The 25,497-nt window shown below is 48.0% G+C and overlaps 1 protein-coding gene across 7 annotated transcripts in view; it reads right to left on the reverse strand.

Annotated features, from left to right (window-relative positions):
- Positions 1 to 25,497, reverse strand: part of cbl (Cbl proto-oncogene, E3 ubiquitin protein ligase) — a 33,474-nt gene that overhangs the window by 7,082 nt on the left and 895 nt on the right. For 6 of the 7 annotated variants that reach the window (XR_013121636.1, XR_013121635.1, XR_013121633.1 and 3 more), the window contains exons 2-14: positions 21,592 to 21,839; positions 11,239 to 11,385; positions 10,920 to 11,076; positions 6,556 to 6,677; positions 5,328 to 5,465; positions 4,949 to 5,036; positions 4,724 to 4,855; positions 4,415 to 4,636; positions 4,180 to 4,314; positions 2,949 to 3,308; positions 2,730 to 2,824; positions 1,267 to 1,425; positions 975 to 1,081 (exon numbers count right to left, since the gene is read on the reverse strand). Coding sequence is in view for 2 of the 7 variants with exons in the window: in XM_076976523.1 (XP_076832638.1) it covers positions 975 to 1,081; positions 1,267 to 1,425; positions 2,730 to 2,824; positions 2,949 to 3,308; positions 4,180 to 4,314; positions 4,415 to 4,636; positions 4,724 to 4,855; positions 4,949 to 5,036; positions 5,328 to 5,465; positions 6,556 to 6,677; positions 10,920 to 11,076; positions 11,239 to 11,385; positions 21,592 to 21,839 (2,110 nt within the window). In the remaining 5 variants the exon portion in view is untranslated. The remainder of the gene's footprint in view (positions 1 to 974; positions 1,082 to 1,266; positions 1,426 to 2,729; positions 2,825 to 2,948; positions 3,309 to 4,179; positions 4,315 to 4,414; positions 4,637 to 4,723; positions 4,856 to 4,948; positions 5,037 to 5,327; positions 5,466 to 6,555; positions 6,678 to 10,919; positions 11,077 to 11,238; positions 11,386 to 21,591; positions 21,840 to 25,497) is intronic. The other variant, XM_076976524.1, reaches the window with a different exon arrangement.

Genomic DNA, 25,497 nt, shown 5'->3' on the forward strand with positions numbered 1-25,497 from the left:
CTATTCTCTCATTACTCCCACTCTCTCTGATACTCCCTAACTCTCCTCTCTTATATATGACCATGTTCATGTAGACCTTCCTATTCTCTCACTACTCCCACTCTCTCTGATACTCCCTAACTCTCCTCTCTTATATATGACCATGTTCATGTAAAGACCTTCCTATTCTCTCATTACTTCCACTCTCACTGATACTCCCTAACTCTCCTCTCTTATATATGACCATGTTCATGTAGACCTTCCTATTCTCTCATTACTTCCACTCTCTCTGATACTCCCTAACTCTCCTCTCTTATATATGACCATGTTCATGTAAAGACCTTCCTATTCTCTCACTACTCCCACTCTCTCTGATACTCCCTAACTCTCCTCTCTTATATATGACCATGTTCATGTAAAGACCTTCCTATTCTCTCATTACTCCCACTCTCTCTGATACTCCCTAACTCTCCTCTCTTATATATGACCATGTTCATGTAAAGACCTTCCTATTCTCTCATTACTTCCACTCTCACTGATACTCCCTAACTCTCCTCTCTTATATATGACCATGTTCATGTAGACCTTCCTATTCTCTCATTACTTCCACTCTCTCTGATACTCCCTAACTCTCCTCTCTTATATATGACCATGTTCATGTAAAGACCTTCCTATTCTCTCACTACTCCCACTCTCTCTGATACTCCCTAACTCTCCTCTTATATATGACCATGTTCATGTAAAGACCTTCCTATTCTCTCACTACTTCCACTGTCGCTGATACTCCCTAACTCTCCTCTCTTATATATGACCATGTTCATGTAAAGCGACCTTGGGTTTGTGAAAGGTGCTATATAAAATAAATGTATTATCAACACAAGCGTGGCTGGTCAACGTGACCAGAGAGGTGGTGTTCTGGTTCACTGATCCAGGCGGGGGGCGTGATGGTTGGAGTGGTGCTGGTGGGTGGAGGAGTTGGAGATTCTCTGAGGTACCCGAGTCTGCAGCCTGGTGTCCAGACACGGAGAGGGCTTGGGCTTGGATGTTGTACATGGCCTCATACATCTGCGGACCCTCCGAGTCCATGTCCATCAGAACGGGTCTGCAGAGACAGAGAGGGGCTCAGTCTCGACAAGCAGCCGTTCACAGACCAATATAGAACCTACTAGAAGCAGAACGAATTCAGGCTCATGAAGGAGTGGTCATATTTCAACAGTGCACAGGGGGGCGTGAAGGAGAGGTGGGAGGTCACGGCGGGTGTGATTGACAGCTGGAGGTGTGGTGTACCTGGAGGTGAGGGAGGGCTGGGGAGCGCGGGGCACCACCTCACCGAGGGAGGGGTTCATGTTGGGCAGGACGGGCCGCGAGCTGGGGGTCATGTAGTCGGAGTCTTCGTCACTCTCACAGCCGTCCTCTCCCGTCAGGCGCTTCGCCCCGTGAACAGGCCTGCAAGAGCAACACACACACACACACAGACACACACACACACACACACACACACACACACACACACACACACACACTCTGAAATCACACAGCCTCCCACACGCAAATATATCGTAGTTCTAGCACCTCCTTTAGCAGCATTCGCTTAATACTTGAAACTAGGGCTGAACGATTTTGGAAAATAATCTAATTGCAATTTTTTATCTATAAATTGCGATTGCGATTTAAAATCGCGATTTTTTTCCATTGTTCCACTTCAGGAAACTCTGTTTCGGCATTTTTTATACAGCTCAGATACAGGGTTGCCGGGGGGGTGTAAAAAAAAAAAAATGGACTAAATTTAAGTATTATTATTATATCGTGATCGATCGATCACCTGTGGTTGGCGCCAGAGCGAACTAGTAACTTTTTAGTCTAAGACGCTCAATGCGTGAGAGTTGGCAACCCTGCAGGTATAGCAACTTGGCTAAAATATGTGCGTGAGGGCATTTGGTTGCGCTTATCCAGTGTGTTTAACAAAGCCATGAAGCCGGGATTGTTCACTACATTAACGGACATCATGTCTTTCACTATGAACTCCGTTACTGCCAGAGTTATTTCAGCGTGCCGCTTCGAATTATATCCATAAGGAGTTACACTTTCAAACGGTTCGGTCAGTGAACCCTGTCTGCTGGACCGCGGTCAAGCTATCCGCGCTTTCGCGATTCATCCGCGCTTTAAATCTTATTGCGCCTATATGCGTGATTTTACGGTATTTCGCTGCTCACCGCATACTAAAGCTGTAAGCGCAGAGAAACACTTTTGCGTATTTGAAGATGCAGCACTGGTCGTTGGCATTTTAGCCTTACAAATATGAGGCTTTGTGGTGTTTTTTTTATGCTGAAGAAGGTTTGTAGTGTTTCCTCGCGTCGTAGCGACAGTAGCAAGGCACGTTTTGCAGGGTACCTGACGCTGAGCAGCATCTTTTAAAAGCCAAAGTAATTTCACACAACTGATGTGCTGCCCCTCTTTGGTATTAGACTTTCAGTAGTGTCAGCTTCTGTCGAGCCTGAAGCCATTGTGCAACAAGTTAGAGTGCGCTGTGTTAACTTCACTTCTCCACCTCCCTGCCTCCTGCTCGGGTTTGCTCCGTTCGTCCTCGGCTCGCTCCCAAGTCACGTGACCAGTTTAAATCGCAGCCTGTGCGATTAGACAATCGCGTTTTTAAAAATCGCGAAATTATCGCAAATGCAATTAATCGTTCAGCCCTACTTGAAACTCTCTCACACACACTTTCCAGGCCTCACACAGGGGCCCAGGCGTACCTAGCGGCCAGGGCGTAGATGGCGTTTGCGGAGACGGAGGGCTTCACTTTGGGGTTGTCGTAATCTGCTCCACCTGAAGCTGATGCACCAAGACTCTGCAGCATTGAGACAGAACCAGAGTCACAACTGTAGTTTGACACACACACACACACACACACACCCCCCCCTGGGAAGGGTTCAACGTCTGCCATTTCACAGTTGATGCAGCCACAAACGTACCAGCTGGTGGTCCAGGCTGTTCCTCTGGGCGTCTGGCCGGGTGTCCAGGGCGGAGGGCAGTGCCAGGGGCAGGGAGTGTCGGTTGGAGAGTTCTCTTGCCCCGCGCGAGTCCCCCCCTGCGGCGGGAGGCTGGGTGGGGGCCTTGGGCACCGGGCGTGGGTTCCAGTCCACCATGTTGCGGTTAGGTGGAACCGGGGGCAGTTTGTCGCGGGTGGGGTCGCCGGGCGTGCAGGGCAGAGGGCGTCTCTGGAGCCGGCCGTCGGGCGGGGCCGGGTGGGGTCGGTCGGGCGGAGGAGGCGGGGGCAGGTCCCGCAGGGCCGGGGGCAACGGCAGCGGCTTGTCCTTGTGGTGAGAGGAAACCTGACAATAGGTAGGCAGACACAGGCACAGCTGCCACACTGCAATGGCGACATTTTGAGCTTCGGGAGGAACAAAGAACCCGCGTCTGGGACCGCGACGGACTGGTCTGCCAAACTGGGACCGCGACAGACTGGTCTGACAAACTGGGACCGCGACAGACGGGTCTGCCAAACTGGGACCGCGACAGACGGGTCTGCCAAACTGGGACCGCGACAGACGGGTCTGCCAAACTGGGACCGCGACAGACTGGTCTGCCAAACTGGGACCGCGACAGACTGGTCTGCCAAACTGGGACCGCGACAGACGGGTCTGCCAAACTGGGACCGCGACAGACGGGTCTGCCAAACTGGGACCGCGACAGACGGGTCTGCCAAACTGGGACCGCGACAGACTGGTCTGCCAAACTGGGACCGCGACAGACTGGTCTGCCAAACTGGGACCGCGACAGACGGGTCTGCCAAACTGGGACCGCGACAGACGGGTCTGCCAAACTGGGACCGCGACAGACGGGTCTGCCAAACTGGGACCGCGACAGACTGGTCTGCCAAACTGGGACCGCGACAGACTGGTCTGCCAAACTGGGACCGCGACAGACTGGTCTGCCAAACTGGGACCGCGACAGACTGGTCTGCCAAACTGGGACCGCGACAGACGGGTCTGCCAAACTGGGACCGCGACAGACTGGTCTGCCAAACTGGGACCGCGACAGACTGGTCTGTCAAACTGGGACCGCGACAGACTGGTCTGCCAAACTGGGACCGCGACAGACTGGTGTGCCAAACTGGGACCGCGACAGACAGGTCTGCCAAACTGGGACCGCGACAGACAGGTCTGCCAAACTGGGACCACTAAGTCGGTACTGGTGGATTACCTTTGAGCTGGCACCGGGGCTGGAGGCGCCAGGGGGGTTGGGTGGGCGGTGCTGGTTCAGCAGGTCTAGACGGGGGGGTACTGGGGGCAGACTGGAGTGAGGAGTAGCTGACAGAGGGGACGGGGGTCGCTCCACCTGCAACACACCCAATAAAATCACACACAGGAAGGCGAGGCCGACCCGGGCGATGCGCATGGCATTACGACCTCCGGCGGCTAGAGGGCGCTCTACTTACTTTACTGCAGGCCAACTTGCTCATCATGAGGTGAGGGTCCTCGAGACGGTCGTCGTCGTCGTCGTCGTAGCTGGGGGAGGGGGCCCCTTCTGCCCCGAACATGCCCCGGCACCCGCCGTACGACCCGCCGCTGTTGTCCTTGGGGTCGAAGGGGTCGACCACGATGGGCTCGGTGCCCTTGATCTCACAGCGGCAGAAAGGACAGCCCTGACCTTCGGACTCCTGCGGGGGGGACGGAGAGGAGAGAGTCAGAGTGAGATTGACCCCGCCCCGGCTGCAGATTGACCCCGCCCCCGCGAGTGCCCTTACCTGCCACGCCGTAAGGCAGGAGGTGCACATGAGGTGGCCACACGGCTCGATCTTCACGTCTTTGTCGTTCTCGGCGCAGATCTTGCACAGCTGGAAGGTGGAGCCCATTTCGCAGTAGAGCTCGTATTGCTCCTGTAGAATAAAACGGGGGAGTGTTACAGCCATGAACGTGGAGAGAGGAGTGTGTGTGTGTGTGTGTGTGTGTGTGTGTGTGTACGGGCTCACCTGGGTGACTTTGATATGGTCTTGCGGTGAAGGCTCACACAGGCTGGTGAGGTCTGGGTTCTGAGTACGTCCATCTGGGAACAGGTAACTGTGCAACAGGTGTTCATCTCAGTACTGAACTATTTCTGGCCCTCAACCAATGATGAATTAGACTCAATGTCATCAACACAGAAATAAATTATTCTAATAGACAAAATAAATATTACAGAATTACCACTGAAATATATATGTCCAATTTTCTTGAACTGATAGTTGACCAACATCAATTCAAGGCCCATTCTGAAGTACGAGTCTCCATGTTCAAGACTACAGTGATGCATGATGGGAAGAGACCCAACAGAACAGCAACCGGTCACGACTGGAAGCCCAGCAAACTTACAATCCTTCCCTGAAGCCGTCGATGAGGGCCTGGAAGAGGGGCTTGTTGTGCGGGATGGTCTGCAGGATGTTCCCGTCTGCGGTGACGTAGCCGATGGCCCACTGACCCAGACGAGTGCAGCTCAGTCTGAAAATGTAGCTACAAGGAGAAGAACGACTCAGCGCCACGATACAGTACAGCAAGAGCATCAGAGCAGACACCATTACTCGGCATTATCAGGGCAGACACCATTACTCGGCATTATCAGGGCAGACACCATTACTCGGCATTATCAGGGCAGACACCATTACTCGGCATTATCAGGGCAGACACCATTACTCTGCATTATCCACAATGTGGACAATTTTTTTTGCTTTTCATGTGTTTCAGATCAAATGTGAACTCCACACTTAACCTGAAGACTGTTAGAAACGAGGTCTGGAAGCGTTTTATTCAAACATCAGCCGAGTTTGGTGTGAAGCGTGAAACAGCACGAGAGCTCACACACTCGTATCCGCACCGGTGCACAGTGTCAACATTGACAAGCCACGTGTAAGATTAATCAATTATTTTAAATAAAAAGTATATGAATACGTAATTATACAATTAGACTGATTATGTGAATATCCAGTTAGCAAATGAGTGACACGGTAATAACGGCACAATGTTGGCACCTGCATGGAGACACAGAACATCGGCCTGGTGTCTTTCCCTTTAAGACAGAAGCTGCTCAGACCTACCGACAGACGCCGATCTGCCTAATGAATATTCGACAGACGCTGATCTGCCTAATGAATATTCGAGTGCCTGGCTGCATTACAGGTCGTCCCATGATGGCCCACTATGACATCACTAGAGTTTTTACAATACGTCTATTGAGACGAGGTACCAAGCGGTCCCGCGAGCCGCGGGGGAGCGAGACGGCTTCTGGGAAGTCCTGAATGGTTCCCTGTGTGTCCCAGCCACTGCTCGTGTCATGAGAGATCTTCTGGATGTGGTCGTGGTTGCAAACAAGTTTACAGTAGGTATCTATACCAAGGACTATGATTGTGAAGTAGCCACACGTAGGAGGTGTTTGTTGGGAGGAGACTGGTGGGTTTTCTACCTGCTATACGCGCATGTGTGGAGGTGGGGTGTGAATTACCTGCCAGATTCCCGTGTGCTTGTGCGCGCACACACACACACACACACACACACACACACACACACACACACACACACACACACACACGGCTGGTGTGTGAATTACCTGCCGGGTTTATGGATGAACTTCTGTAGACGAGCCTTGACCTCATCGTAGGTGAGAAAGGCCATGTAGCCTGGGTGAGTGACCGCTAGGCTGTTCCAATTACGCAGCAGAGACGACCACGGCTGGAGGGAGAGAGAGAGAGAGAGAGAGGGAGGGAGGAGAGAGACAGGTGAGTCACTAAATGTTCAGTGTTTGGCAGGGTGGGGAGATATGATCTGATCTCCTCTGGCCGAGGCCAACGTTAGTGGCCGTGTGGAGAACAGGAGGTCCTGAGATATCCAGTGGAAGTGAGTCACTGTGTGATTAAACCTTCACAGCTGTGGTTAATAACGCAGCGCTACACGCCGGAATGCAAGGACGTGTAAATGGAATGAGCAGGTTTTCACTGAATGGAGAGAACAGGAGGAAGAACTGGCTGAATCATTCCTACTGAATCAACCCGAGCTCTGCCTACACCACGTGCTTCACTCTCTGGCAAACGCCACACGCATCGCTTAGAAAACGGTGGAGAAGCATTCGATCTTTACAAACTCTTCCCACATGCCATACTGACTGTGATGAGCCACACAAATACTCAAGCAGCCCCACCAACATAATGAATCATTACATTTCATGCATATGAAACACTGAACTAATATTATTTCAGTGCATTGCAGTACGTGTACAACAAAAAGCTACAAAGTGATGCACAATAAGAAAGTTAATGGGAAATAAATTAAACTCTATGCAGCAGACCTCTAATCGTTACCCTTGAAAGACTAAGGCATACAAGTGAATCAAAGTCTGATGCTGGGGGAGACCACCCTAGATTCCCCAGACCCCCTGGACCGAGAGAGAGAAGACCAGTGTGTGTTTAGAGTCAGCTGGGGCTCATTCAATGCCCGTTGATTAAGGCAGGAAAAAGGCAGGGCGATACGCTAATCAGACGAGATGACAAACACATACAGCACGTGACCCGCCTGTGTATCCGTCATCAGCATACGGATACAGCACGTGACCCGCCTGTGTATCCGTCATCAGCATACGGATACAGCACGTGACACGCCTGTGCTATATGTCTAAGATGTATTAAAGCACGAGTTTCTTTAAATGCAGTGAGGAATATTATTTCTGACTCCTCTAAATCTCTCTAAACATCATCAGGAGCGATAATCAGTCTTTCCCTCATTTAACTTTAAACAGAGTAGATAGTCCTTTAAGTGTGTAGCGCAGTGTAACAGATTAGATAACGTACTGCGGCAATTACTCATGAAGATACCCACGTGCATAAAAATAAAAATGTCAAATTTACTCCCAATTGGTGGCCGATATAAAGAAAAAGGGCTAAATAACCCGGAACAGTGTGTGCGGCGTGGACGTGTGAGGACGCGTGAGTGTCACAGGAACGCTCTATGGACACTTGCATAATTGAAACCGATGTCTATTTCCTAAAGGCCTGAAATCCTAATAAAACAGCGTAAATAACGTCCTGAGCTGTGCTAGCAAGTGTATGCTAGCGAGTGTGTGTGGTGGTATCTCCAGCCTCTCTGAGCACACCTGCACTTCAGACGCAGCCAAGCACACAGCTCCTGCAGCAGGTCAACCACACACACTCAGCAGCTGATTCCTTCTGCGTGTCTGTTCGGAGGAACAGACTGCAGGACTGATAACGCCACTGTGAAACTGTTCCGGCTGAGCGTGTTGGTGGGCGGCATGTCGTACTTCTCTTGAGCAGAAACAAGACAGCAACGCGACGCCTCTGTACATGGCGTGAGGCCAGCGGTCCAGTGTCCCGACGGCCACGCTCCACGTCTGCTGCAGGACCTTCAACTTGCTGCCCTGATCCTTTCCAGGTGTCCCATGCTGCTGGTGTTCTGACTCCAGCTCAGATGTGCTCGGGCAGGAAACACCTGAAACTGTGGAGCTGGGGAACTGCACCAAACCCCAGGATATCACTACCTACAGTAGGTTTAAAGGAGACCTAGCATGATGCACGATGGTTCTATGTGCCGCTTGTGTACAGAGCATGAAAACAAACTCACTCTGCAAAAAGCCCGCCTATTTAGGGACAAGGGGGTGGGGCCAGGAAAAGGGGCGTGGTCCTGCGAGGCAAGCAGCTACAGCAATGCACAGGAATGACAGTACAGTACCATCATAACTAATTGGAAAAAATATATTTAACACTAGAAAGGGCGAATCCAGTTAATTAAAGGGCAGATGTGTGTGTGGGTGGCCTGCCTTGCTGAGAGCTCTGTGTCTGGTTTAGGACATACAGCTTAATGAGCCCAATATAAATACATGAACATGGGTACACACAGCTTCCCCAGCAGATATACCGCATCACGGAAAGAAGGGAGATGTGGTGGAGAGAGAAGTGTGTTTATATGCACGCCATCGTTCTCATTCACGCCATCGTTCTCATTCACGCCATTCTGATTGTTGGTTTTGGGTCAACAGTCTACATGGGCCGTGAGGCGACATGGTGCTTACATGTGCAAACACATTTAATTGGAAGAGCCGTGTGACGTGCTCATGTGACGCTCGGCCGAGCTTGTGGCGGTAGTGAACCGAACGGGGGCCTAATTTTGCAACACATCCCACAGAAGATACGAGGAAGTGAAACTTGCTAACGTAGGCTGATCTACAACAAATGTTTTGTTCTTTAAGGGTTTGAATTTTAAAAAATAACGAAAAACAGGCTGTACGCAGAGCTGAGCCTGGAAGTCGACACTTTGAGAAACAAATCCCCGTGTGTTTATGTCAGAAGGACACGCGTGCACACGGATAACGCAGCACAGCAGGAGGGAGCTGGTTTAAGCTGTTTACACGCGTACCATTTCACTATTGTTCCGTTTACGAGCAGTTTAGCATGAATCTGACTGAAACGTCAATCAGTTTGAGGTATTTAAATTCTGCCTGGAGCGTTTTCATGGAGCATTTTATCCGGGTTGGGCTTTTAGGCGGATTATAATTCCGAATTACACTACATTAAGTGCAAATCCTGCTACTGCCTTGAGAATTCACACAGAACACTGGATGGCATGTGTGCTGGCAGCTGAGCCCGCGGACCTGATCGTCTGACTACAGAAAACCTCTAATGCTTCGCAACAGACATCACATCATTCAATTAAAATTCATAAAGAGCCAGTTCTAAACCTTTTACAAATTGCTCTGGCCTTCATAAAAATACATTTAAATCACAGCTCTGGAGCCGTGTGCTCGACGTACGTTAAGTGCTAGTTTTAACGTTGATCAGTTTTTGCTTTGCTGAACAGTAAACAATCATTTCAGCGCCCAGCTCTGTGTGTCATACCAAAAGCCTAAAGGTACAGCATGTTACAAAGACTCGGATGTCCAATTTCCTGGACATAGATTTGATCCCAGCTCTCGATAAAGTCTAGACGGACCAGACATTTTGTCTGCCTCTCCATCGCTAGTATTCCTAGCAAAGATCTAGCTTCTCGTCTCAACCAGACAATGTTTCATCTCCGTTCCTCTCGTCAGCTGCGGTCTCTTCTGGGAATCTTCACCTGGATCTCTGGGTTTTATAACCAACATGTTCACACTTGTGTCTGACATCACAACCTCAACCGTCCCTTTCACACCGACGACACTTTTGATCGGGATCATTCTACCACCTTCACTAATCAACTACTCGATGCTGTACCTTTCTCAAACCTTGATAACCTGCCCCAACACACTTCCAAACTCATTATGGACAATGTTGACACTTCAACTTCCCAACCTGTTCCCAACCTGTTTGCAAACGTGGTATTATTTGTTGACCATGTTTCACCCCACTCTGCCCTTTACCCAGCATGAAGAATGTGGAAACTCCAGTTTGTGACTTCAGGGCTCCTGCTGTCAATAGTCGTTTTATTGTGGCCCGACTCCAAACCCAGAGCACGACAGCATGGCAGAAATGTGCTGACACCATCTCACCGCCTCCGTCTTCACTACTGGATACTGGTTACTGGATGCAGCCACACGGTTTATTACCTGTACAGGTAACCGTGCCAGCACGCGCCTACGGCTGTTTAACACTGACGGGTGTCTTCAAACTGTACATGGCTGTCGCTGTTTTTAACGTTATATTGTTACTGTAGCCACATTTTAAAAGTGAACGTGCATTTTATCAAGAGGCCTTTTCTGTGTGTAGTTTGGCTTCATGGTGCCTATATTCCAATTTACTCCCTGTCCTGTTTCGTTTTATTTAACACATAAAAAAAAAATCACTTTGGGTTCTTATGCACACGGTCACCTGCCAGAGAGATGCAGTTCTCTCCAGCTCTCAGCAGGGGGCGCTGTTGTGTGGCCCCACCGCACAGGCGCAAACAGTGGAGACGGTGTGCGGTACAGAGCGTGGAGGGGGTGTGTGGGCGCACCTGAAAGAGGCGGGTGAAGATGTCGAACTCAAAGACGGAGATGTAGTCGTTGCAGGTGAGGTCGATGGTGGACTTGAGCGCCATGGCCTCCAGACCCGAGCTGATCGGGTGGAACTCGTGCAGGGACTGTCTGAAGATCTTCCACGGCACTATGGTCCTGCACAGAAGCACAACGTCACCGAGTCACACACAGAGTCAGGGAAGGACACGCCTCCACCGAAACACTACCAAAGTGGCCCGTTCATGACGGGGCGCGTGGAACGGATCACGGATCTAAATCTGATGTAATCAAACGCCGATCGGCACGGGGACAACGTACTTGTCGTTAAACGATTTTCTCCAGAACTCTGCGGCGTCTGCCTTGGTGATTCTGAAGTTGTCCCCCTGGAACAGGCCGTTGGGGAAGATGGCCTTCAGCTCGGCCAGCATGTGACTGAATATCAGAGACAGCTTGGTCAGGTTCCGTCTGAAAGAAAAGGAACACAGTAGAGGAAGAGTCAAAGGTTAGTCTCGCAACAAAAAAAGAAAAACAGGCCCAAAAACGCTGCTATTAAACACGAGCATATGAAGAGTCGTGAGGAAGTGTAACATTAGCACAGGCTCTTGAGGTTGTTGAGACTGCTGGTTTCACTGGTCACTTCCTCCACGCTGGGGCGAAGGAGCCCAGCTGACAGGGACGGCACACCCCCCCCCCCCCGGGGATAATGGGAAGATGGAAGCAGCCGTGGTCAGGGGCGCGAGGGGGCGTCGGGCGAAGCAAGAGCACGCATGTGCCGCTCGGGACGAGGAGGCTACCGCATGTCTGCTGCATTTTTCTGATTCCATCGGGCCTGGGCCACGCGGGTCTGGGCCACGCGGGCCTGGGCCACGCGGGCCTGGGCCACGCGGGCCTGGGCAAGGCAGGCAGCCCAGCAGGGGGAGGAAAGGGGAAAGAAAGCTGTGATTTACAGGGCAGCACAGTGGGGGGCTTGTGCGAGCTCTGCAGGCCGGAGAATTGACATGCACAAGAGTGCGGCAGTGTGTGTGGCAGGACTGCAGCTGCTTCCCAACGAGGAGTCCCAACGCTCATATGTACTCTCTGAATCACACACACACACACACACACACACACACAGAGAGGTGCTCACTGAAATACTCATGAAGGTGCTCTCCGGAGGAGGTGTGGTCTGTGGCAGGGAGGTGTGGTCTGTGGCGGGGAGGTGTGGTGGTCTGTGATGTGATGGGCGGGGGAGGTGTGGTCTGTGACATGACTGATGTGCAGAAAAGGCTCAAACGTTGCTGTGAATGTGAAAAACGGGGGACATTCGAGAAGCCCTGTGTGCTCAGCCCTAAATAGCAAACAAGAATAGGCACTCTGAAAGGAGACCTCCACAGTAAACACAGCACCGCTACAAAGCCCAGGCTTATATGTGAGCACGGTGGCATTCTAGATGATGCACTGTGAGGATATCGTGAAGAAGCTCTCCAGTGCCTGAGCAAAGCACGCGAGAAGCAGTCATATGCAGATGTGTCTTAATCCAGGAGGTCCTCTTTAAAGTCTCCCGAGGAACTTCAACGGTGGACCCAAAGCCCGAGGAGACTCCCTAAGCTGATGTTAAACTCTGCACAGAACGCCGAAGGTCACAGCACAGCAGCTTTTATTAATGAAACACAAGAAAACAAGGACACCAGCCCTAACCTTCGATTTCTTGCAGACTAGCAGGGGCCAAACTAAAGAATCCAGAAGGTTCTCTAAAAACCGGAGGTGTTCAAAAAGTTCCTCATGAATATTTCAAATCAGGCTCCAGTTCAGGATTGTTAGAGATTTCTACTCTTCTATTCTAATCCTCGCGATCAGGGGAAGTGTTGATAAATGTGTTCATTTCTGGTATGCCAGCATCACGGGTCAACGAGCAGGACGGCGATAACATCTCCACTACCGCTGGGCCACAAGGCCATGGACGCAAACCCAATCACAGTTTCACCAGAACTTTGATTCCTCAGAGGACAAAAATTCATCTTCTGAAAACTCTCAAATTCTCAGGACTGAATCTCTTCCCATTGGGCTCTAGCCAGGTCTGTTAGCTTAGCTGCTAGGCTAGTTGGGATAGCACTACATGAAGCGTCTTCCTTCCTCTGGGATTCCTGCCAGCACACTGCGCTGAACTGTTTCCCACCCATTTCTCTGCTCTGCACGTACACACACACCCACACCATCCATCCTTACATCTATCCTTACCTGATGTACCCGATGGTACCATCAAGCTAGAGGACACCAGGCGACAGGCTTCAATAAATGGTTCTACTGTAACTCTCAATCTCCGGTGTGGAGATGATGTTATGTGGTCATAATTTCTTTCTCCACACGGGTATAGCTACATAACGGCTACAAACGGACAAATTCAAAGCTGCAACTTCGTAGCGTCCAAACGTTGACTGGGTGACCTCAGCCTGTAGGAAACCTCCTCATATACTAAACCTTTGGGTACAATGCTGCTTTCTTCGTTTATGTACGCTGTAGCTTAGTGAACTCTCCAGAGAAAGTTGCTGTTGCTGAATAATCCATCAGAGACAGCAGACTGCAGGGCCGGGAGGAGTTCTTTGAAAACTTTTGATGATACGAGATCTTTGGAGACTCCTAGAGCTGCGACATCACAATGCTCCCCATTCCCGTCCGAGCCTGATCCCATCCAAGACATGACCTCACATCCTGTGTGACCTCACATCCTGTGTGACAGGATGAAGTCTAAAAAGGCTGAGCAGCGCACTCATGTACGGCCTGGGCCGCTTATCCAATCCTGTCGTCCACATTAGTCTTTCTAATGAAGCAACATTAGAGCTTCTGATTAATTTCTGTCTGCACTATAATACACCATGGAAGACAATTAAGGATGAATTACAACAGGTCGCTTTGAAGGACACCACTGAATCATTTCAGTAGGTAATCATCATTTGGTGTTTTGCGCGTTATAAGACTAAATTAGATAGAGTCATTCATGCATTCTACTGTGTGTCTGAATTGGCTGAATAAAGACTGTTTCTTATTAGAATAATGCGTTGCTATTTCTTCATAGCTAATAGCAAAAAGTAAATAATACTTAATAAATAAACCTCAATAAGTAAATAATACTTAATAAATAAACCTCAATAAGTAAAAAATAATACTTAATAAACCTCAATAAATAAACCTCAATAAGTAAATAATAGCACGTTCGAGCGACTCGGTGAATCTTTTGACACGTCTTCCTCCACAGTCATCTGTAGGACTGTAGGACATTGCACAGCCCTGATCAGAGTTACAGCCACAAGAAACTCGCAGGTCCGTGTTGAATTCGGCCCCCACACGGTTGCCGTAGTGACCGAGTGTGAGCGCGGAGAGAGTTCGTTCCCCGTCGTCTTACTCGGGGCGGTGCGAAGGGCAGTCGGACGGCTCCTGGCCTGTGCCCGCCACACGGACCGAGCCGTCCCTAGATACTGCGCTTTTGTAAGCTTGCCTCCTCTTTTGGCCCGACCTTTGACCTGCAGCTGGCTGCTCCCTTCCTGTTTCCTGTTTTCCATGATAAAACAGCCAGGCAAGGGAGAAAGAGAGAGAGAGAGAGCGCGAGTGAGCGAGCCGTCAATCACAGAGCCCTCCTTTGCGCCCCCCCCCTTTGCCTCGGCACAATAAGGGCCCTAGACAATATTAGGAAAGCATTTCTCTGTAGCTGTGTATTTTTAGGTCTGCATTAAAACACTCTAGTTTACCGCGCCTTTGATTTCTTTCCGCATGTAGGCCTGGTACTGAAATAATTTAGCCATTTACTGCCACCATAAAATGTACATGTTTAATGTGCCTTATGTACTGCACTTTTGATGAATGACATAAAAGTGAATGCAGAGAGAGAGAGGCGGGGGGAGGTGGGGGGGGGGGGGGGGGGGTTGTGGAGGGAGAGATAGAAAGAAAGAGGGAGAGAGACAGGGGGGGGAGAGGGGGAGCTTACTCATTACTGCTGTGTTTTGTTAGTTGTGCAAGCATGTGTCTTTTGGCAAACACTTCCCTTTAGCCATTCATCCTCTCTCAACCCTGAGGCATCACACTTGCCCGTCTTCTGGGGTTCTAAAGACAGCGGGCTGTACAGCGGGCAAATCACCCAGAGGTTGAAAGGTCATTTGAGCACTGCACAACGGACACAAAAGGGTCAACTCCTTAAGAACGCCTGCTGCAGTCCCACTGTATCAGGACAGACCCGCCCTTCAGGACAGACCCGCCCTTCAGGACGTCAGAGAGGACGCTTAGGGAGATCTCGCAGACTGAACATGTAATTCAGCTGAGGGCCGAAACTTCCCATCTCCCACTTCACTACAACTGTGTGCGAGATATGTTAAATATATGTATGTATGTCTCTCTCTCACACACACACACACACACACACACACACACACACACACACACACACACACACACACACACACCCACACACCCCTTCTCTTTGGGAAAATGGACCCAATTCGTGCGCTGGGTTTCCTTTTCAACAGAGTCATCACTTCACGAGCGTAACTCCGGAACTGGGTTCACAGCAGATCTGTGCCAGGAAACGTCGCTGACAGAAGGTTCACACTCCACAGCACATTCACACCATAAATATAGAAATATCAAAGTCACTTCATGTCCACTTAGGGGGGGGGGACACAATCTTAAGACTATTTCTCCATTGTGAGGCCTCATAGATGTGAACTTTGTAGCCCTTCAGGGGACGAGACTTCAAGGGAAACGAGAGCAGCGCGTGTGTTTTAGCTAGACGCCAACATTGAGGTGTTGTGTAGCTGTGACTACACGCACGCTCACCAGGCCCGAGATAAACGGGCTGAAGTTTCACGAGGGCGCGGCCGACCCGGAAGGGTGAGGAGGCCTACAGAACCACGCCGCTCGGATGGGTCGGCCACCGTGTGCATCCAGAACAACGTGGATTGTTTAAGCAACCAAAGAAAGATGGGGCCTCATGAAAGGGTCAATTAGAAGTTATTGTAGTTCCTACAGATGACACGGTGTGAATCTCCTAAAAGGTGCTGAAGAATAACAGAAACAGCTTCAAACTGAAGGACCTTAACTTGGGCTTCACATCTGGCCTATCGGGACATATGGAGGAAACACAGGCCTTAAAAACGCAAACAAAAACAGTAGAGATTACTAGAAACTCCACTTATGTCTTTAGTACGCCAACATTTCCACTGGCCAAATACTCAAACCCTTAAAGAACGAGCTAAAACTGCAATGGCGTTTGAAGACCTCAGAGAAGTGTAACGTTTCCCCAGAACCAACACGGAAGAACGAGACATCTGCAGAAGTTTTTTTTTTACCCTTTCTGTGGCAACACCATAAATGAAGAACAAGTGTGTACAGTGGTCGTGTCTTTATCTACAATCGCAAGCCTCCTCCTCTCCGATGAGGTTTTTACTCTTCACTCAAGACGAGAGAGCAGGACGCGTAGCGTGACGTGACGCTGCACAGAACACGCACAGAACACGCATGCATCCGCACCACAACAAAATGCACCTGTGAGTGACACTGGAGCCAGTATCAAAGGAAGCTACAGCAAGATTACAGCACAAAGGAGTTCCTAAGAGTCAGTTACACCACAGAATTGTAGAACCTGTCTCTGGGCCAAACACGTGGGTCGGGCCTCGTTAGTTTATCTGCAGACGTATTTCCGGCTCGCTGCAACTGATCCATTTATGCAGCGTTCTCACGCATGAGGTAAGAAGAGATAATAGTTAAATGGGGAGATCGGACTGGTGGTGGTGTTTGGGGGGGGGGGGGGGGGGTGTCAGGCCTGTGCTGACCCATGTAGGCACACAAGACCACAACCACTGTGGTGTAAATTTAGCACCCGGCCCAATGGCCCACTTCTAGATATTGCACGGATTCTAGGTGCACAGAAATCAGGACATGGAGCACACCGAGGGTGTGCGGGTACTGAGGGACGGCAGGGCGGACTCCAACAGTCCCAGGCTTTAGCCCGGGGTGGAATACGGCACCGTGGAAGCCACTACTGCTCGGCTTCTGGATGTGGATGGAGCAGATGAACGGTGCTAAGGCTCATGGGATATCATCACGTCCTGCAGATTACATCATAATGAAAGCACTACAAATAATAAAAAATAATAATAATCTGAGCAGACACACCGAGGTGTTGCATCACAGAATTTAGTTCCGCTAAATCATACCGCACGTGTTAAACTACGAGACCAAACCCCGACGGCCCGGTACTGCGCTACAATCGTTGGGCTTAGACCTTCCGCCCACTGGGATCCGTACGCGCAGAGTTGGTCCCTAGCAGTGTTAAAACAGAGTGTTAATTCAAGTGTGAGCACATGCTGAATGTGCGAACAAGCTCATTAGCCCGTTTGGGTCGTAAAGTGCAGATTCCCACATGGTCTCTCCGAGCCCGGATGAATGGTGCCGTACGAACGCTGCACACGGAGCAAGGAGTGAAGTCGTTGGCCGAGAGAGCAGCGTCCATGTGTGCGATCGCGTGACCATCCCTTACGCACTGGACAGGCCCGTCCAGTTTTAGCTCTGCTCGAACACGCATCAAAGACGGGGAGAGGCTACGATGGTCTGGTGGGAGAAAGGAGGCCACTCCAACAAGATGTTTCCTAACCTAAATCAGAGCCTGGTGAAGCTACGCCCGAGTCCACACCCACACGAATTCCCCTCCTTCCTAAGAATGCACATTCACCGTCAAAGAGTTTTGGACTATAATAAGTCCATAAAGCCAAAGCCACCTGATCTGATCTCCGTGACACTGAAAGACGAAGATTAGAAAGTAACTTTTGCTGTAATGTTTTCGTTGCTTGGCCCCTCGCCCACACTGGAGCCAAGACATCGCATCGCTATGGTAACAGCGCTTGTTTTCAGGAACCGAAAATCTCAAGGTCAAGTTTTCTAACAAAGTCTTTTCTCTTTCCCCGTCATCTGGCATTGGCTTTAGTGTTACAATTTTTACACGACTATTCTCCTCTCTCTTTATCCCTTAAGAGTTTAAAGGCCGTTTGTGTTATAAATGATAAATGAGCTCCGTTCTGATTGGCTGCCCTGTACTGTGCTTTATTCAAAATACACTCTGAAAATGTGCCTGAGAACTGCAGTGCAAGTGGGCGGGCCTAAACTGCTATAGTATGAATAGGCAGAGATATGTAAATGAGTGTGTGTCTTCCAATAGCCTACATTTGCAGCTTAGAACCCATATATGGACTATATGAACAAAGGGAGTGAATGGAACAGTTTAGAATCCAACAATATTTACATATTACTTCAAAATTGTTTCAGTAAATCGAAAGAAATTCCGATTTTTTTGTGTAGTTTTAACATCGCCAGAATTAAAACTACACTACAATTCAGAATTAATCATTACATTTGCTCCGACTACATATTCTCCAGCAATTCAACATCGGTAAACCACAAGGTAATAAATATACAGTCTAATTCAGCAATGGCACAGCAAGGCAAACTTCAAAACTCCAACTACAATACTACAAAAATGGCTACAGTGCCTACGCTGTAGGGGTGCGATACCAAGACGATTCACCACATAAACCTACAAAACTCCTGAGTTAAAGCTGAAACTACACACTTCTGTTCTCCATTCATGGGTTAAAGCAAGAAATTTTCATTTGACTGAAAAATTTTCCTGGCAAAAGACAATGCCAGCAATTACTGAAAATGTGGTGTAGTTGGGACACGGCCTCTTTTGCCTAATTCCACATATTAAACACATTTACAAAGTATACTTATCTATCTGGGGGTCCTCTTCCAGAAAATTATTTAAAGATCAAGTCAAATTTAGTGAATCCTGGTGAGTTTTAAAAGGTATGACGGAGATAAAAAAACAAACTATGAGAAACTATGTTCACAACTGTTCACACTGTCTTCTAACTGCTTCCAAGTAAACTAACTTGACTTCTATACTGTTTTGGTGATCTCATGCTCAATAAGGTACTTCATTAGACTGTAAAAGATAACAGTTCTGTATCAGTAACAATTTACTGTCTCATTTGGGCATGTTGCTCATTCTTTTTATAAAGACTTCAGAACTGGGGAGTTTTCAGGATTACGCGAATAATGTCCTGTACGCAGTTATCCTATCCTGACGCTGTCCTCCTCGGTCCCAAGCCGCATAACCGTGTATTCTTCCGCCGCGCACACCAAACACCAAGTTCCGTTTAGACGCACGGATCAACGTTAAACTTAATTAAGTTAAATATTTATACATATACTCGAAATGATTCGAAATAATTCGCTTTTAATCACATTATTTAATGGTGGTTTATTTCCAAAACGCCCAATCTTAACGTCTTCACGTTCTCTCATGTTTCGTCCTGGAATTACAAGAGGCTCGTATTTGTTAACGTAAAGAGAACTGTTCAGTCAGACAGATATTTGTTGTGAAACTAAGTAGTTACAATTTCAAGCATTTCAAGTAGGCTACTTAGCCTAAATTCCAGCACTTTTCACACGTGAAACACAAAGCAACATTAAAATTCATCAGGTAAATGTTCATTCCCCTGTTTTGCGGGGTATTTCTTTATACTACCAAAGAATGACGCGCCAAATAGCCTCCAGAGTTCGCGCAGGTTTGCGGGAGGTTAATGGAGTCGCGCGCTACGGTCAGGCAGGAGGGGGAGGTCACTTTTCTAGTTATGTCCGAAAATCAGAAGGTGCACCCGCAAGTCAATCAAACGACACCGCCGTCATCCATCCATCCAGTAAGAATCATATTTCGACCACAAAACAGATAGCACACGCGTGTGTGGTTTATTATGATTTGACGGATTTTTTCCCCCAAAAAATCAAATGACGGAAATCCGTCGTAGTGACGGAGAACTTTAACCCATGTCCATTTCAAATCCAATATGCCAAAACCAAAACCACGAAAACTGTCCCCGTCCAATTAAAAGTGCTACAGCCCATTTTCAGCGCAAGGCAAACCGTTTTAATCAGTAGCAGGAAGAACGATGAATTCATTCAGTCTTTTTGCTCCACTCTTTACCATCACAACTGCAATACATCACCGTCCACAGCAATTCCTACTTGAACTCACTACATTTCTGCATATTTAATTCATCTCAGCTGCTTTAAAATGTCCAACACCTTTGCTAAGCTATTATAAAGTGGCATTAATTAGGTTGAAGCAGTAGCAATACATATGTAATCACGATTTGCAATTTGAGCAGGAAGAGAACTCTGCGTGTGCGGAACAAACACCTGACTGATATAAAGCACGCGCTCAATTTACCCGTCTTGAACCCTTCACGTATTTCATGGGAAAAAAAGTTTTAAAATGAGATGCAAATACAGTGTGCAGTGAGGCAGCAGGAGGGGGCCGAGCCGTCCAAGCTCACATCAGCGAGCAGGCGTGATCACGGCCAGCGCCGGCTAAGGACACAGCAGCAGGGGGCGCTAGGGCCATGGACACGGGACCAACGTAGACAACCATTCACACCTCACACTGCAGAAAGGACAAAGAGAGACAGTCTGCACTCTCTCGTCTTATATGGAGTGTGGTAAATGGTTTCAAACAGCGCTAGATCATTTTAACACAAGGTTATCGGACCTCGTTAGGTTGAATGTTTTGAATAAGTGCTTACAGTACAAACTTTCACAGTTGAGAAGTTGCGATTCTCCTCACAGAACGCGACACCGTGAAAAATAGCAACGTTGTAAAACGTGAATGAGCACGGACCGGCTAAGGCCACACGGAGCCTTCGGTCCACGCAGACACGACAAACACGCATGTGGCCGCCACACACAACTCACTGCACCTGCGTGACGATATATCTCAAAAGAGAAATGATCACAGGCCTCTTCTCTTTTATACTACGAAGAAGATTCACACTGATGAAAGATGAGACAAGCCATGCAGTCACAAGAAATAAATAAAATATCTGGCAAACAAGAGCAAATACAAAAAAAGGAGAAAATGAGAGACCATTATGAAGTGCCGACTACTTCGGATCAATTAGAAATGTAATTGCTCTCGGTTAGACTCTCCCTGACACTTTGTCCGCTACTAAAACGCCAGTGTTGCAAAGAGGAGTTGGGGAGATGTAATCTTACAGCGATATAAACTTCATGTGGGCCACGCAGCTGATGTGACGTGTGCCTCTTAACACAACTTGAGCACCAAACGAGATGCCCCACAATCGACTGCGGCCAGAGTTCTTTCACATGATTCAAGACCCGACACACAGTTTCACAAGAGAGCTTCTGCTTTTAGATCGACCTCTCACACACACATAAGGCTTCACCAAGATAGTGAGCCGTTTCTCTTCTGAGAACTACTTCTCAAAACGCTGGCTAGCAGCATGACACCCCCCCCCCCCTCCTCCCACCGCTGAGGGTTGTCAAAGACAAAATCATACTGCTCACATCATACTGTTCACACTTCTCTTTTTGTAGCCTAAACTTCACATGCCATAACGATCTCATACATGTTGAGTGCTGTGTGGTTTTATTTTTTAATTATTATTATATTATTATGTTATGGGTTTTGGGATGTGTGATGGTGTCAGCTTTGGCCACGACCGTGTCTCTTATTGTGTTAAGCAGAAATGTCCAATAGCACGGTCAACATGGGTGCACCAAAACAGAGAGCAAACTAGCCCTTTAACCCCATGGAGCCTGTGGACCAGACACCGGGCCTGGGTGGCTCACCTGGGCTGGGAGTTCTCCTCATACATGCGTTCTTTGCCCTCCTTGAAGAGGCTGATGGTCTGCTTGGTCTTCTTCGTCAGGTTCTCCATGAAGACGCGGAAGTACTCGATATCGCCCAGAGTCTCCATTCTGCCCTCGTAGCGAGACAGGATGGTGCGTAGGTGCTGGTAGGAGTCTGGTAGCAGGTCCAGGATGTACGGAGGACTGTTCTTGAGGGCGAGCTTGGGATTCTGGCATAATCGCACCACCTTGACAGAAAGACAGAGAAGTGCCACTAAAGTTAGGCTGACGAATCATTCACGGACTGAAAATACACTTTAAGGAAAAAAAGATGGAATGAAAGTATTTAGCTTATGTTTAATCTCTGGAGGTTTAAATTGTCCCTGGAATAAAATGTATTCCATCCATAAAATCATTGAAGAAACAGACACACGATAACTAGGTGATAAGGGACAAATTTATCTTCTTCTGGTTCAGGTGATGCCAACAGAATATTTAATTTATATTTAAAGTACATCTACTCCTCCATGGACTGCCTGTTCTAAGAACACACTTTAAAGTGAATTAATACAGCTGACCACTCTAGACAAATGAAATAAAGAGAGAGAAGAGTAGAGAGAGGAAAAGGGGAGCAACACTCAGACTTGGTCTACCCTTGAGCTGACGATGGCGCTTTTTACTAAATACATCCAAACACTATGCAATAGGAACCTCTGTACTTCACACTGAAATGACTCCTGCCAAGTTAGAAATGCAGTGCCAAGGCGTTTTGCTCAGACATACGGGCCCGGCCGGACTATTGCTGGTCCAGCAGCTATGCGTCGTCACCTTCTGAACTATTGATCAAGACGTGGGTGGGAAATTGGAGGAAAGTGCTATCTGCTCAGATGTCAAGGCCCCGGCGGGAGCTTCACTGCACGACGGACCCGGCCTGCAGCCACTTGGATCAGAGGGGCGGGAACAGTGGGGGTAAGCTCCGCCCCTAAGCTCCGCGCCAGCTGTGGCTGGGGCAACAAGCAAATGATGTCATAGTGAGGTCACAATAGAGCCCATTCTCATGCCCGCCACGCGTGGTGTTCGTCCAGGCCAAACATCAGCCCCGACATGCAGGAGATAAGTGTGCAGTCACTGGGACGTCCTCAGAATTATCAGGAAGCACGCATGCCATTACGCCAAGACATGGCCGCCATCTCCTTCACGCAAATCAGCATGCAGACACGCCCCCACACGGTGCCCTCCAGTGGTGTTGGTGGGAGGGGCTTGAAGGGTTTCTACGAGTGCTTCACTGCCCTGCTCGCTCACCTGCACCCTCAAGATCAGCCAATGGCCCAGGACAACGCGCCCACCACTATGCAAATAACCTGTAACCATTTATTCGACCAACAAAGCACACCAATATTATATAGAGCACAGGCTGAATTCTCAGCTAGAAACATTTGATAGGTGGTTCAGCACCAAGATGGTTGGTTTTCACAGTATTATAATGAGAGAGAGGTTGAGGGAGAAGCTGTCCACCCCAAACGTCTGAACAAGGGAAAGGCATGAGTCGCCCAGCCTGCTCTCAGTGACGCTAGCGACAGCTACAGAAGCCACATCGCCGTTCTGAAACCCGGACTGTGGGACCAGAACGCTGCTCTGTCCTCCAACGAACAGCTCGTGTCGGTGTTGCGGGTTCCCAGGGCTTCACCATATTTAATGTTTAGTTTTATCTGTATAGTTTATAAAAACAGAGGCGGCCATTTCAAGACAGCTTACGGTGAAATAAGTAGCTATAACCCGATGGTTTGTCCGAGTTAGCAAACACAGAAACGAAAGCTTTAGTTTGCTATAGTTAGTGCGTCATCTAAAAAAGGCTTCGTTATTTTGCAAACTGTTGAAATACACAAGAATTCAAATGCATCTCTCCCATGTAGGCTACAACTTCATTATTTTGAAGAAAAAAAAAAATGCAAACTGAACAATAGAACGGTTACGTGTCTTTTGCTACAATTTTAGTGTGCAAAACTACAAATCCATGGCAGTGAACAGAAAAGTATATAGTAACCCTACTCAACCAATGATAATTAGCCAGCACAGTAACAGGAAAGTGGAAGGTTGTCAGAAAATCCCAATACAGACACATCAAATGTCACAGCAAGTAAGAGTTGAGAAAAAGGAACAAGTAAATACAATGAACGCCACCCAGTCTAGAGCAAAAACCACATGGCAACATTTTTTTATATCATATTTGAAAGTAAAAACCTCTACAGATAAATGGAGCATTAAAATTAGGTTTGATAACCGTCTTTAATTTACTTTTTGGTATTTGTTGTTCTGCATCCTAATAATGAGCTTTCATATAAAAATAATTTCTGACCTGACAGAAGTCATTGTATATGAAACTACAGAATTCTATGCAAAACAACTGACAGCAACTTTCAGCAAGTTTCATGATTTGTATCAAGTCATCAGGTTATTTACCAATTACCATGTTCTTAATTCTTATTAATCAAACCCCCAATACAAATTCCAGTGCAAAGTGGAAGATTAAAACGCATTTCTCATGATCCAACGCTAAACTCATGTTTAGTGACGTGGTAACTAGTTCTACGCCATTTATGTTGGGTTTTTGACGCACAAGGCTAGTTCTCCTTTTTATAAGGCATGAAGAAAATATGCCATCTAATCCTTACTTTGAAGAATAGCAAAGATGTTGGTTTTGGTGCTGGTGAAATGCCACTGTAGAAGGTCGACATGAGTCTAACACACACCATGCACGTTTTGACAGTTGTTACCCTGTGCCTACAGACCCTTGTGACACTTGTCTTGTTTTCTTTGATCAAGTATCAAGGAGAACTTGACAGGAAACCTGAGGTCAGCATTGCAACCACAACTTTTTCCGTACCATGAAGTTTGAGCAACAACAAAAAAAACCAGACAAACTCAAAAACACTTATATATCAATCCAAAATTGACTTGAAGTTAATGAAACCTCAAAAATATTAATTAAGTGACTTGTTCAAATATTAACTGGTGGTTCTCCTGTCCGCTGAGCAAGTGTGTTTAATTGTTAAAGGTGTGTCAGGAATTGAGTATGTCTTGCAGACAGGCCTACCTAAATAAGAGACCAAGACAATATTTAAATCTCAGTTTAAAGCAATAAAGCTCTCTGACAATCAAGAAACCGATGTGCAGCTTTTGAACAGCAACTAAATCAGTTTAACTGCACATCTTCTGAAAAATAACCCCCCAAACACAACTAACTTTGACTAATAAGTCTCCAACCACAACTAACTGGTTGTACAGGACGCCCAAAGTCCTGTTTTAAGTCAAAGTGTTGCGTCTGCCAGTGTGACCCACTTAAATCCCCATCCACGTCTAAGCCCTCTTGGATAAACTGTTACTCAGTCTTATTTTATTCTGACCATCACATGTAAATATATAACCAGCCAAGAGAGCTGGCAATTTGGTCCCCATCAATGTCGTGTGGATTAGACCTGGAGATTATGACCAAAAACTTTTTATTTTTCACCAATATAATTACATTTCTGCAAGTTAACAACGCAACTGGGAGCTGTAGCCCAGCCAGCCTCCAGCTCCTCACTCACAACCTTGTGATCCTACTAGCTGGAGAGCTAGCTTAGCCTAGCCTAGCCTAGCCAGTTAGCTAGCTACACTGGACAATATAGCCCAGTTAGGCTTTGGCCGTTTCCTACGACATTTTATCCCATTATAAAAAGAAAATTTGACATTTATTTTTCCTCATGAAAATCTAAATACATCACGTTATTGAGGGGCAGGCGAGTTTAACCACCCTAGCTTTTTTTTGTCAGACCAAACCCCCCGCCACTAGCATTGCGGGCTAGCTATCCCGCTAGCTAATTGTCTTAGCAACTGCGCGTGCATCGGGTGCACGCGCAGGCCACA

This window comes from Brachyhypopomus gauderio, chromosome 16 (genome assembly GCF_052324685.1).
Source record: "Brachyhypopomus gauderio isolate BG-103 chromosome 16, BGAUD_0.2, whole genome shotgun sequence".
NCBI lineage: Eukaryota > Metazoa > Chordata > Actinopteri > Gymnotiformes > Hypopomidae > Brachyhypopomus > Brachyhypopomus gauderio.